Below are 13,187 nucleotides of genomic sequence, written 5' to 3' on the forward strand. Positions count from 1 at the left end.
GCTAAAAGGACTGGATTAGAAACTGGGAGACCATGAGCTCTAGTCCTGCCTTAGGCACAAAGCCAGCTGGGTGACCTTGAGCCAGTCACTCTCTCTCAACCCTAGGAAGAAGGCGGCCATGGCAAACCACTTCCAAAAATGCTGCCAAGAAAACTGCAGGGACTAGTCCAGGCAGGCACCAGGAGTCAAGACTGACTTAAGGCACAAAAAAAACAAACAACCCTCTATCCATGGCCCACGGGGTTAGGGAAGGAACAAAAAGAGAGAGAAAAGGACGGCAAGAACAAAATGGGGGGAAGAGAGCAAGAGCAAAAAGGAAAGCTCTTTGTATTTTTGACCACAGCCCTGCCTACAACTAGCAGGGGCCCAAATCCATTCCCCGCCCTGGCCTTACAGCACTACATTTAGTGGGACCTGGAGGCTTCCCTGGGGTGGCCAGAGGCAGAATGTGAGAGGGCACATGGCTGTTTTAATAAAATGATGTACCGTTGGTATTTAACTCCTGATAAGCTGTCTGAAATGTATAATGGGGTATCAAATGTTTGTTGGAAATGTTTACAGGGGGAAGGAACTTTCTATCATTTATGGTGGACTTGTGGAAAAGCTAAGAATTCTGGAACCAAATACTGTATTTAGTACTATTCAAAAGATTCTCAAGGTGGACTTCCAATTGAAACCGGAGCTGTTTCTCTTGGGGTTGATGGACCAACAGCTTGAGAAGCAACATGGAACTCTGTTCTTATATATGATAACAGCAGCAAGACTCTTATATGCGCAAATTCCCTCAATGGAGGACTGGATGATTAAGTTGATGGAACTGGCGCAATTGGCTAGACTGATAGCATTGATAAGAGAAAACACTGTAACTGGATTCATTTCTATCTGGAAGCCGCTTTTGGACTATTTGCTTGTAGCACAAAAGAATGAAGTCTTGATTTTAGGTTTTGATGATTGAATGGTTTGATTTTAGAGAAAGATTATTAATAAATGTTTAATTAATAGTAAGAGATTAACTTTTATGTACTTTTACACCTGAGCTGGAAAAGGTCAGAAGTCACTGGTCTGATATGTTCTTTTCTTTGTTCCTGCACCGTTTTAGCTTTTCCTGTTTCTTTTTTAGACTTGTATTCTATCAGTCTTATATTCTGCATTATGTGACTTAATTATATCTTGAAAAATTAAAAGAAAAAGAAAAAAAAGAAAAAGAAAAACTGAAAGGTGGGACAAATTTCAGCAGGTATAGCTTGCCCAAAAAGTTACCCCTGCTCCAATTCCCTCGTCTGCCTAAGCATTAAAAAGTTAAGGGACCTCGCCTTCTCTTGTACCAAGCCACCCTGGGGAGAGCTCAATTTATGGCGATGTCAATTTCTTACCTGTGATCCTTGTGCTCTGTCAGGAGGCAGCAGCGACAGGTCAGGACATCACAAGTCTCACAAAACAGCTTAAGCCTCTCCTGGCTGTGCATTGGACAAAACAAGGGACATTCGCTGGCCTCCCCTTCAGCTCCTGGAAAAGAAAACATTACTACAAAACCTGAACAGTCGCAATTGCTTTTTCTATTCTGTAGGACTTCTATGAACTGTACCACAATCAAAGGTTTTGTCATTTCAGCAATTCATACAAACACCTGACGGGCCTGAATGTCTTAGATAGTTATAGCGAAAAGCAAGCTTCTATTCCTTGTAGTTTTATAGTGAAGTTTTATTCACCTTCTTAGAGAAGACCTACTGAATTTAATGAGACTTTTTCCTAGGTAAGCAAGTAAAAAAGGTACTCCTTCTTCTAGAACGTCATTTTGATACTGGGGCAGTTTGAAATATCCCTGAATGCCTCATCCATGTTCCCCAGATCATTTTTTCCCCCTCTTACATATAACGACATGTTGAAGTTGATTTTTAGGGAAAGATTGGTATAAATGTGTAATTTTATATTTATTTATTTATATTTTGAATTTCGTCACTGCCCATCTCACTCAAAGAGTGATCATTAATTCCTAAATGATCTTATATAGTAAATTCTGAAAGTTTACACAATTAATCTAGGGTTGTCAGTAGTCATTTTTTTATATTAATCAAATTTCACATGCATATGTAAATAATATAAATTTGTTTCTGATGTTTCTTATGCTCCAGTATTTCAGTTTAAAACTGAAAATCTTGTAGGGAGAAAAGAGGTGAATGTGTCTCTTTGTACAGCGCCTTCATAACACAGAATGTCCTGTCCTCTGGAAGGAGCTAGAAAAAGACAAAATTAGAGAAAGAATGTGCCTTTATGTGAGTCTACAGAAATTCAGTATCCCTCTCAGATTCTCTTTCCTAAATGTCCTTTTCAGCAATTTTCAGGAAGGACCTAGAAGTTCTAGACCCCACTCATCATATAAAATGGCAGCCAAGGTATAGAAAGATGGCACTTTACCTGTGTAGACTCACAACATATATATTCTCTCCCTTTCCCCCCCTCCCCCAATTCCCTCTGCCAATAGAAATGCTGCTTGTAGGCTTCCTTTTGGCCACTGGAAGAAATAGGATTTTGGTTGATACAAACTATGGTCTGAATCACCAGGAGTTAATGTTCTTAAGTGATATTAGTTGACTAAGGCCCTGTAATTTGTCCCCAGAAGTGAAACAGTCAAGATTAAGAGAGATGTAAGAAGACAGATTGAATTAGAACATGGAATGAAATAAAATCTCACTAATTACACAGGCAACATCTGGGAAAGTTCCAAACATTTTATGGGATAAGATTTCTTAACCTACTAAGTTTTCAAATCCCTCCCCACATGTTTTATTCATGTTTCCCTACTCTCATAATCCCTACTACTATTTATACTTAATTCACTTTTTTCTCTGATGAGCTTGGAATAAAGCATGCAAGCTGTATAGTCTTATGCAAAATAAAACAAATTTGCATTTGTGGCTAATTTGCATGAGCTATTCTAAACACATCTTCTTTGTGTTCTGGACACCAAATATAGACATGTTTTAGCAAAGCAAGAAGGAGATAATCTGTTTTAAGAATAACCTTAATTTGCTTTATTCAGCCATTAAAGAATTCTGTTCCCAACACGGTTATGAAATGCTTCAGTTTCTACTATATTGTTCATATCTATCTGTCCTCAGGCTGCAATGCACAGACTTTGAATTTGAAACTTTCCAAATCTAAGTCCATCCGTCTCTTCTAAACTGTACCTAATAAATTTGATGGGAGCTTACATCAGATAACTTATGCCCTGATACCTTGTTCTGATTCAGTTATTTACTACTAGTTTGAACAGAAATAAAACTGAAGTGTACTAACAGAGGATGCATATAAAGAGGCTGCTATTTTCTTTTTCTTTTTTGTTAATAGCATTTTTGCCTTCCAGGACCATATGGCTCTGAATTGTTAAGGTTTTACAGGTAAGAAGAGAATAATTCACATTGCTTAGGCAAGATACTAGTAGAGTTGTCCTACTGGAGATTTGCTCCATTTCCTCAAATTTACAGCCAACTTTCATCCAGTCTGGGAGGAACTGTAATGAAATGTGGTTCATTTTCTATAGTAGTCATTTGCTACTTGCATATAAGAGGACTGCATAGTTTGTTGGATCTTACGCTATCATGTTTTATTCTTGATAGATACAGAATTATCCTGTTTTTTTATTCTGTATTATGATTACATGAATTTTAAATAAATACAACTAATAAATAACAGAAAATCTGGTTGTCCCAATTACATTTAAATACTCAAGTGGGAACTTTAAACCTGGATCCCAAAATTCAAATAAATCTCATACACACATATACACACGCATGCATACATTTCATATTTCCACTTCCACCGCTTTACCCAAGGGTGAGGACATTCCACAGTGCTATTTACTGATATTTTCCACAGTGTTGAATTCTGAGTTTGACTGGGATCCAGAATATAGAAAGCACTTATTTTATCCTATAGTGTGTTTGTGAGAATAGTTCCCACAGTTCTAAGTTTTCTCTGTTAGTCTAATAGTTCTGTATTAAACTCATGTCCATGAACACAGTACATCTAACTAATTTTTTTCACATTGGGATCTGACAGCCCATGAAAGTTAACAGCTGCATAGTCCAAAGTATTGGGACTCTTTTAACCATGAAGTAGCTTTAGGGAAATAGCTGTCTCTTTCTCTAATCCCAAAGGTGGAATTTGTCCCCCTCAGCCTGTTTTCACCTGGATATGGATCCCAGATGGAGAATGGAAGAGATAAAAATGAGAAAGGATCAAAATGACAGTGATGGAAAGAACAGGGGAGTCCTCTGGCAAGACCAATGTGTTCTTCCTCCAGCCCCTTCCTAAGCAGGGTGGAAGGGTGAGAAAAATGAGAGTGGTAGGGAAACTTTTCCTAGATTCAGTTAGAAAAATATTTTCCTGGAATCACATCACAAATGTTAAATATGTATGAGCATATCCTTTTAGTATGTACGTTCTCAGTGTATACGTGTATGTATACAATTCTTTCCCTGTGCTAATTGTGGAATTTTATATATTTGTAATTTATGTGCATTTCTTCCTAAGGCATGCATTTTAGTTGCAATATGAGGGGTGGGGTGTTAATTTCAAACTATTTTGCAAATATATTGCCATGTAATATATTTGCAGTTATGATTTAACCTATTCCTGTCTGATTCTTTGTTTCTTGCCCATGATTTCCTCTAGTTTTTATGATTCTGCTCAGCCTTACTTTTAGAGAATCTGATCTGAATCAGATTTGACAGCCTTTTCCATCATGGTACTCTGCAAATGTGCTAAACTACAATTTCACATTTCTGGACAGCATGATACGGGGACAATGTGAATTGCATTGTGTATGTGCAGTTGGGTAGCACTAGTTGGGGGAGAGCTCACTGAATTCTGTTGAGAATTGCACCACATTCCCCAAGGCACTTTTTCTGCACATACACAGGGCCTTTAAGTGAATCACAAATAGACTGTTCAGCATAAGGAAAAAACATGACCAGGTTCCATTTCTACCTGAACACCCCTTCAAGGAGATTGGCAGAAAATGTTCTCCTCCTGCTTCTTTTCCATGGCTGTGTTCTTCTGTACATAAGCTACAAAGCCACTTGTTGCAGTTAGTACACAAACTGTGTGCAGGCCTCTTCTCTTTACAACCAGAGCAGTTCTGTAACAGGTTCAGACAGAGCAAAAATATAACTACATCGGGATGATAGTTGACAGAGTCATTATCTCAATGTAATGCAAATTTGGAAGTTATTCTTTCTAAAGATGGCATTTATTGTTTTGTATGTCAGCAGTAGTTTGAAGCACATATAACTATGATGGCACAGGTTGCTTCCCTACTAGCATCTAATAGCATTATCCAGCCATTGAAATTAATAATGAAGACAGAATTTATATCACTATAGTGATAGTTGTCTATAAGATGCTACAAATCACTAGAGAAAAAATAGTCTTAATGGACGGACAATAAGATTCTCATCTCTTAAACACTGTGTAAGAGAGGGAAAAAAATCAGGGGATACTGAATTCACACAAAGAGGGTTGTAAATTCTGCACACAATTCATTCTGCCAATATGAGGGTTGCAAGCCTCTCTGAGCATATCAAAGAAAGTCCTTTCTCAGACACCATCCAACTAAATTCAGAAACAGTAGAAACACCCAGTGACAGGTTTCCAGTAAAGAATTTAAAGTTTGAGCACCTTGTTTAGTAACATGAGTTAATAACAGATATTCTTTGACATACTGCACTCCCAAGCTATTTAAAACAGAAGCATGGGATTCGTAGCTCTCTTATTATGACTGTATGAGTTCCCAGCATCCTTCATCATTAGCCATGCTAACTAGGGTTGCTGGGAATTGCAGTTTAGTAATGACCATTCCCCACAGCAGTGTTTAGCACTCTGAATTCTGTAGAGGAGAATTCTTGTTAAGTACCCTTAACAAGAGGGATGGAGAAACACAGCACATGAGTAGTGGTTCTTGATCTCTAACCTTGTTTAATTCAGATATTCAGTGAATTGATAAGGAGAAACACACAGATATATGCCCACAGTCTTGATGATATCCCTAACACAACATGAAAACATCTGGCTATTCATGGTTCCTGGCTAATGGAAGAAGCCCTATGCATATAGAATAGATAAACTGCATGTGAGCCAAAAAGCATGCCCAGCACATATTCTGTTGAGAGAACAAGTCTAGCTCTATACTCCACTTACTTAGCCACCCTTTCTTCTAAACTGAATGCCAGTAGATAGAGAGTACATCTGTGTAATTAATTAACCACCTTTTCTAACTTTGGTACCCTCCAGACCCATGGACTTCAAATCCCAGAATTCACCATCCAGCATTGCCTTTGTGAGAACTCTGAGAGTTGACTCACATAACTGAATGATGCCCAGATATAGGAAGCATGCAATATAGAAGGAAATTTACAAGCTTTATAAAGATAAGACGAATTTAAACTATTTCATCATATCCTATGTGTTACTTTATATCACAAAGGATATGGAGGGCAACTGGTAGGGATATCTGTATCATTTCAGTCTGAAACTCTTGCCCTATTTTGCTACAAACTGTTTAACAGAACTCAAGCATAGCTGCAAGGCAAAATATAAAAGATTCCAATCAAATATAATAGTAAATCACCTGTTACACATTTTTAAAAATGAAAGCAAATGAAAACTAGCAGAATCACACTATCTTGTTCCCCCTGGCTATGCTGTTAGGGTGATAAATCCTAGTGTGATATTTGTGGGGAAAAACCCACAAACTGTTCTTGGCAACATTATTTTCAAGTTGACAGATCATAACTGGTATGTCTGCCTTCAAATTTCTTTTTATGGCTTTTCTAAAGCCCTTATTCCTTTTTCTTTCTGGTTTCCCTTGGTTCATTTTGGCAAATGAGTAATAAGGCTTCAACAGAAGCACCCACATACTAGCCAGAAAATCGCCCACAGCCCTCTGGAATCCTTTGGAGTCTGTAGATCCCACACTCCTGCAAAAAAATATAGTTAACTATAAATCTAAATTTCAGCAAAAAGTAGTATGACCCTGACAACGAACATATATAAAATTTTTCATCTCCAGATCACCATACTACAGTACTGCCTAATAAAGAAAACCAAATCTAGAATGTAGCCAGCTATAACTCTTGAGCTGGTAACAGGCTGGAATTCTTGGTCATGGCTGTCATGAAAGCCTGAGTTGCTGTAACCATTATGGCCTCAGCATGGATACCTAAATCCTCCAGAAATGCCCCTTTGGGTGTCCTCGACAGAGTGTCCAGTTCCCTGTTACCTAGGCTTCCTTTGTGTGATTACTCAGAAGAGGAAGTCCTTATGGGAATTTGCCTGGATTAGACTGACTGCAAGCTGAGAAAAGCTTTTCTCTACACTCGCAGCTTGAGCCAGACTGTTGCTGAAGTAACATCTCTCTTGGGGCTCTGAGATCCTGTTTGTGCTTTGCCAGCTCTCAGTTTCATACTGTAAGTTTTACCAAAACTGAGAAAATGGACAGTAAGAGTTGTCTTTTTGCAAAAGACCAAGGCTAGTCTACAATAAGTATTCCTTGCTATTCGTTTCCATAATCTGGTCCTCAGAAACACAACACTTCTATACAACATGATTTTTTAAGTCATTAATAAGCCTGCCTTATTGTTTTCCAAAGGTTTTCTCCCATAGACTTTTAGGATTCCAGAGGATGGGTGATCCTATCTCTTCCTTTGACTTGTTCACAAATCAGAGATGAGTGAGAATCACCAAAAGGACTATTTTTCATGTGGGAAAAGGGCTTGACAATCTGTGTCACTTATAGAGATCAAATGTAATTTGCTTTGATTCTATATCCTAACACAATTGTAACAATGCAGTTAATGGAAGTAAATACACATTTTAGTACTGGATACAATATACAGTCTTGAAAACTTTTAAATTATGTAGCTTTGATGATAATGAAATCCCATTCTGCACAACACTGTGTGTGCAGACACATAAAATGTATTTCATTAAGGAATTCAAGGTTTAACAATATAGTTTCTTCAGTTCAGGACTAACCATTTCTTCTAAAGCAAGACTGCTTCTTTCAAACTACAACCACTGATCAGCTGCAATTTATGCCCTATCTGAATGTACCCTTTTTTCAGGGTTTTCAGCCTCAGTATGGTAATGCAACAATAACGGCAACAAAACACATTGATGGGTTCAACCTATGCTCAAAACTAGAAAAACTAGTCTACTGTTACTGTTTCCAAAATATTCATGATTCAACAATGTCTGTTAAATTTTCAAAATAAGAGAACATACTGTCAAGAACTGTTAATAGTTAGATAATAATTATGAAACATAACTGTGCTAATGATCCTGAGAATACACTCTTGGATTAAAAAATGATTTAGTAAATCAGATCCATCTTATCAAAAATTCTTTTTAGAATCCCAGCAATCAACAGGAGCTAGACAGTTTATCCAAAGTAGTATGATTCTTGAAATGTGAAACTTCTGAAGTTACTTAATCTACACAGGGCATACCAACCAATTAAAGAACTGTATACATCTTACCCTTGCCATGTCTGGTTTTATTGTGGCAAAAGTTCCTACAAAAGAAATCTTCCACTACATTCCTTGGTAAATAGAAGTATGTGCAAAACCGATGCTACCTACATAAAGGGAAGGAAAAGAGCATCAACACAATTCAGAAAATCACATTTAAAAACATTTTACATGTTTGTCTTAAAACCTTAAATGTTCATGTATATACCTAACAGCTTAGTATGTACCCAGAATGATGTACCCAGAATGATAATGGTATATACACCTGATGAGTACTGGCCACGAGTGTCTGCGGAATGTATTATTATATAATAACTGTGTTGATGCATAAAACTAAGCCAAGATTTTAAAATCATGATTTGTTGAACAAAGTATGGTGGCCTACTTCATACATGACCCTATGCCAGAATTACTAAATTTACACATCACGCTAAGCCAAAAGCAATCAACAATAGGGATGAACATTTTGTGACACAATCCAGCAGAAGATTAAGGAAGGGCCATAATTTGGTGATTAGGCATATAATTCGTATGGTTCCTGATATCTCTTAATACAGTTCAGATATGCACAAAATACTGGAAGGCTACTGACAATTTATATACGGTACATTATTGAACTATATTGACTAAGGGTCGTGCTCAGTAGAAGGTAATTTCCCACATAAGAACTGACTGTGTCATATCCCACCTAGAGATTTCTAAAGGAAATGTTCATCCCGCATTTACAATTTTCAAAATTATGATCATAAAACAAACGAACAAGAGAAGAACAGGAATACAATCCACGTGTTACATAAATCATAATAATCTTCAAATTTGGCTACTTGTATTCTTTAAAATCTGTGGTGTTTCCTGCAAATCTGTTTTCAGCTGGGCAAAAACAGATGCAGTAATGGCTTCCTTGAGTTTGTTGACCAGCCAGAAACAGCTAGAATTCTCTCACTTCCTTTTTGTGCTGAAACACTCATTATGTAAAATGCTGCTACATTAACAGCAAGGGAGGTAGGGTATTCTGAGTAGATGGGCCTAGAGTTTATTCTTTATGAGCTGCCAAAGAAATGAGACATACCAGATATTGTGCGTGCTCTTTGTGGTTGTACTAAAATGCTTAAACTACAGAATTCTGTAACATACTTTAATAGGTTTATATGATGAGCTTCTACTTCTTCTAATGTGCAATGTTAAAGCAGAGCAGATGTGCAAATGAATTGTTAACTACTCCAAGTTCTCTTGGGATAACAAAATCTCAGCTTGGTTAATTTTTTCCTGTTAAATCAATACTATACTAAAGATGATGATGGTGATGATGATGATGGTGATGATGGTGATGATGGTGATGATGGTGGTGATATCACTCTTCTATATCAAATGTTTAGGCTGAATAGGTTGGCTAATGATATCTCCAAAAGATTTTTCTGGATGCAATTGGAAACAAAGTATTGTATAAATTGGTCTAACTCTTGTATGCTATTCTGATATTCTGAAAATCATACTAATTTATAAGCTGACAATGCAAACTGGAGGGCAAGAATACTCAATTCATCTATTTTAATGTCCTCCTTTGTATTTCAAATACCAAAAAAAAACCCTTCAGGCCTATATACCCATTACATCAACATATATATAGATCGGTTCTTATGAATTTTTCAGGTCAAAATTATGTATTTTTAAAAGTGTAAGGTATGGGACAGATTGTCATGGAGAAATCTATCTATGTGGTCACTAAGAGTCAACACCAACCTGATGGCACATAATCAATTTTTTTAAGTACAGAATTATGAGAAAGTACAGTTTCAGGTATTAATGTTATATAACTTTTCTTATTAAATGCTCTGTAGAACATTCAATTATTTACTCATCTACTATTCTTATGATTGTGTTTGTGTCAGTGACTCTAGTATTTGAATGATTCCAATTACTAATTATTCATGGGGGGGTGTCTTTTACACACACTCTTCTAAGTTGTTTGCATCCCTTGCTAATAAAGAAATGACACCTGCACAATAATACCTGAAGTATACATGACACGAACTTCTTTTTCAATTTCTTTCAAATATGCATTGGCTACCATCACATTGGTTTCATGCTCTTTCGCTCTTCTAGAGAAAGTTCAGGGCAATTCACATGGGAATTATTTCTTTCACAACAACAAGAAAAATAGGTAAGTGATGCAAGTGGGAAGTTAAGCCCTAGTTCACCTGAAATGTATGAATGAGCAGAGAGGCAAACCTGAGACTTCCTAGTCCAGGTATATCACACTATCCATAAAAGAAATGATAAGAGATATTTAAATTTTATTATATATAAAACATCTCATTTCCATCAGAAAATATATGGAAGTAAACTAAGATGAAACAGAATTAACCGAAATGTGTAAAGCAAATTTTGTCAAGGTACTAAAATCTAAAGTTATTAAATTTCTTAAGATTGTTGTATCTTACTTTTTCAAAAAGTATTTTCAATATTATGATGCTTTTCATAGTAGCATTACTTTAGAGATGACCTTATCACCTAACAAAGGAAAACAGGAAAACTAAGGAAATACGATGGCAATTATATTGTGTTATTGCCCTACCCACATAATATGGAAAACATTGTTTTTATACATTATCTATTTATTCAATTTATATTATTCTTTCTAGTCAAGTGAGCACTGAAAACAGATTTACATGATGGCCTTGGAGCCTTATTTTTTAATTTCATAAGTATGCCTGTTCTGAAAGATTGACCACAGATTTCACCAAACTGTGAAATCACAGCAGAAATCACCTTATGGAAGATTCTGTAAACTATACAGAGATGGCAATCAAAATAGCAAAGTGAAATTATTTTCCAAATAAACCAACGTTGTGCTAATGAGTGTACTAATTACAATAAGTTTTGTATGCAAGTTAATTGGCTTTTTTATTGTTTTTGCTTCATATTATTCTTACAGTATCATTAGTGATGATTTAGAAATTTATTTAAAATCAACTAAATCAATTATTTTGAATTTAAGGAAGTTTAGTACCAATCTGGGAGCCTGGGAGGAATTTCTTAAGAGTAAACTGATGGACATGTGGCTATCCTCAATTATTGTTCTAAACCAAATTTCAGGATAGAGATTTAAAAAAACCAACAACAGAAGGGTAATGAAGACATTCAACCAGAAGGCAATAAAATATGGACTGCTAGTTAAGGCCCTCCCACTCTTCTCTTGCCCCAACCAGGGCTACCTCACACATTTTCCAGTCAGGTTATACACCAGTTTTTCCCAGTCTGGTGTCCCCCAGATATGCAGGGCTAAATGGAGCGATATAGCAGAGCCCAGTGTACTTATCAGAGCAAGGTACAGAGCAAATAACAAGAGCGTTCTGCTAGTTTCCAGGTATGATGCTGGTAGGCATACTACATTCCAGTTCTATTATTGGGTGGACACACAGAATCTCTGTTTCCCATGACAGGAAATAGATGGGAGAATAAGACTCTGAAGACAAAAAGTACTTATTTAACAAATTTATTTATACAGCTGCCAACTTGCCAAGCACAAAAAGATGACTGGGAATACAACTGCCATGACTCCTACTTTAGAAAGGGCAATTTCCTTAAAGAGTCATCACTGGCCAGTCCACTAGCTGGATGCATCCTCTAATCAAAAGAGCTGGCCAGTCTGGTCTAAAGACCTGCAAGGAAAACAGCAGCGGCCTTTCAGTCGCCCGTCAGAACTTAGCACTTGGGCAGGACACTGCGCAGACCGATAGTTCACTTAACCAACACCTCTTCCACTGTTCTATGTCCGGCACCTTAACTGAGCACAGTGGTTAAGGTGTTAGACTTAGACTGGGGAAATCCAAATACAAGACCCCACTCAACCATGGAGTGGCATAAAGTTCTCCCTTCTGTATTTTTGCACTAAAATTTCCCAGGCTGAGTATTCTTCCTCATGTGAATCTGGGAAGACTGAAACAATACAGCGAGTTTTATTACACTGCACCTTTTTTAGAGATCGTTGTAATATTTTGCCCTAGCCATGGCAACACCCAGATAGGACAGATGAGATTTATGTCAAGCTGCCTCTTTCTGATGCAAAGTATCTTATTAACTGCACTTAGCCAAACATTCATTAGATTATGCAAAACATAACTGAGCCCTGTTTTATGGATGCATCTGTGCTTCTTTTTTAAAAATGCTGATTTATCATCATAAATAAATACTGTGACTATTCATGGAGCTCACTTAGTGACTTTGGGCCAGTCCCTTCCTCAAAGACCTGCCCACTTGACAAGCTTGTTGTTATGAGGACACTGGGGAACCCCTGTGTAAGCTGCCTTAAGCTCTCAAGAGGAAAAGCAGGATAGGAAAGCAATAAATAAATACATATTTAAATTATAGTACATTCCAAATGTGCATAGTGTGTTTAAATTAGCATATGCAAATGTTATGCAAATCAACATCATATCTTGTACTCCTTTTTGCTGATGTTTGGGGACAATGCAAAGATGCTTATCCTAGCAAGGAAGAATTCAGCACCTCCTTCCCCTCTGCTATTCTGCTCAAAACATTCTCTGCTAACTGTCTTTCATTAAATCAAGTAACTGTCAGTTACCATGTGTTGCTAAACTGTTATTGTACATTCAAACAGGCACAGTATCTGAAAATGACAATAATCACTAGGAAAAT

At 36.9% G+C, this 13,187-nt stretch overlaps 1 protein-coding gene across 1 annotated transcript in view; it reads right to left on the bottom strand.

Moving 5' to 3' along the window:
* TRIM66 (tripartite motif containing 66) overlaps positions 1 to 10,599 on the bottom strand; it is a 61,668-nt gene extending 51,069 nt beyond the window's left edge. The window contains exons 1-3 of the mRNA XM_063317916.1: positions 10,539 to 10,599; positions 4,990 to 5,172; positions 1,374 to 1,506 (exon numbers count right to left, since the gene is read on the bottom strand). Of these exons, the coding sequence (XP_063173986.1) occupies positions 1,374 to 1,506; positions 4,990 to 5,172; positions 10,539 to 10,599 (377 nt within the window). The remainder of the gene's footprint in view (positions 1 to 1,373; positions 1,507 to 4,989; positions 5,173 to 10,538) is intronic.
* Positions 10,600 to 13,187: the final 2,588 nt, after the last annotated feature.

This window comes from Candoia aspera, chromosome 1, assembly GCF_035149785.1.
Source record: "Candoia aspera isolate rCanAsp1 chromosome 1, rCanAsp1.hap2, whole genome shotgun sequence".
NCBI lineage: Eukaryota > Metazoa > Chordata > Lepidosauria > Squamata > Boidae > Candoia > Candoia aspera.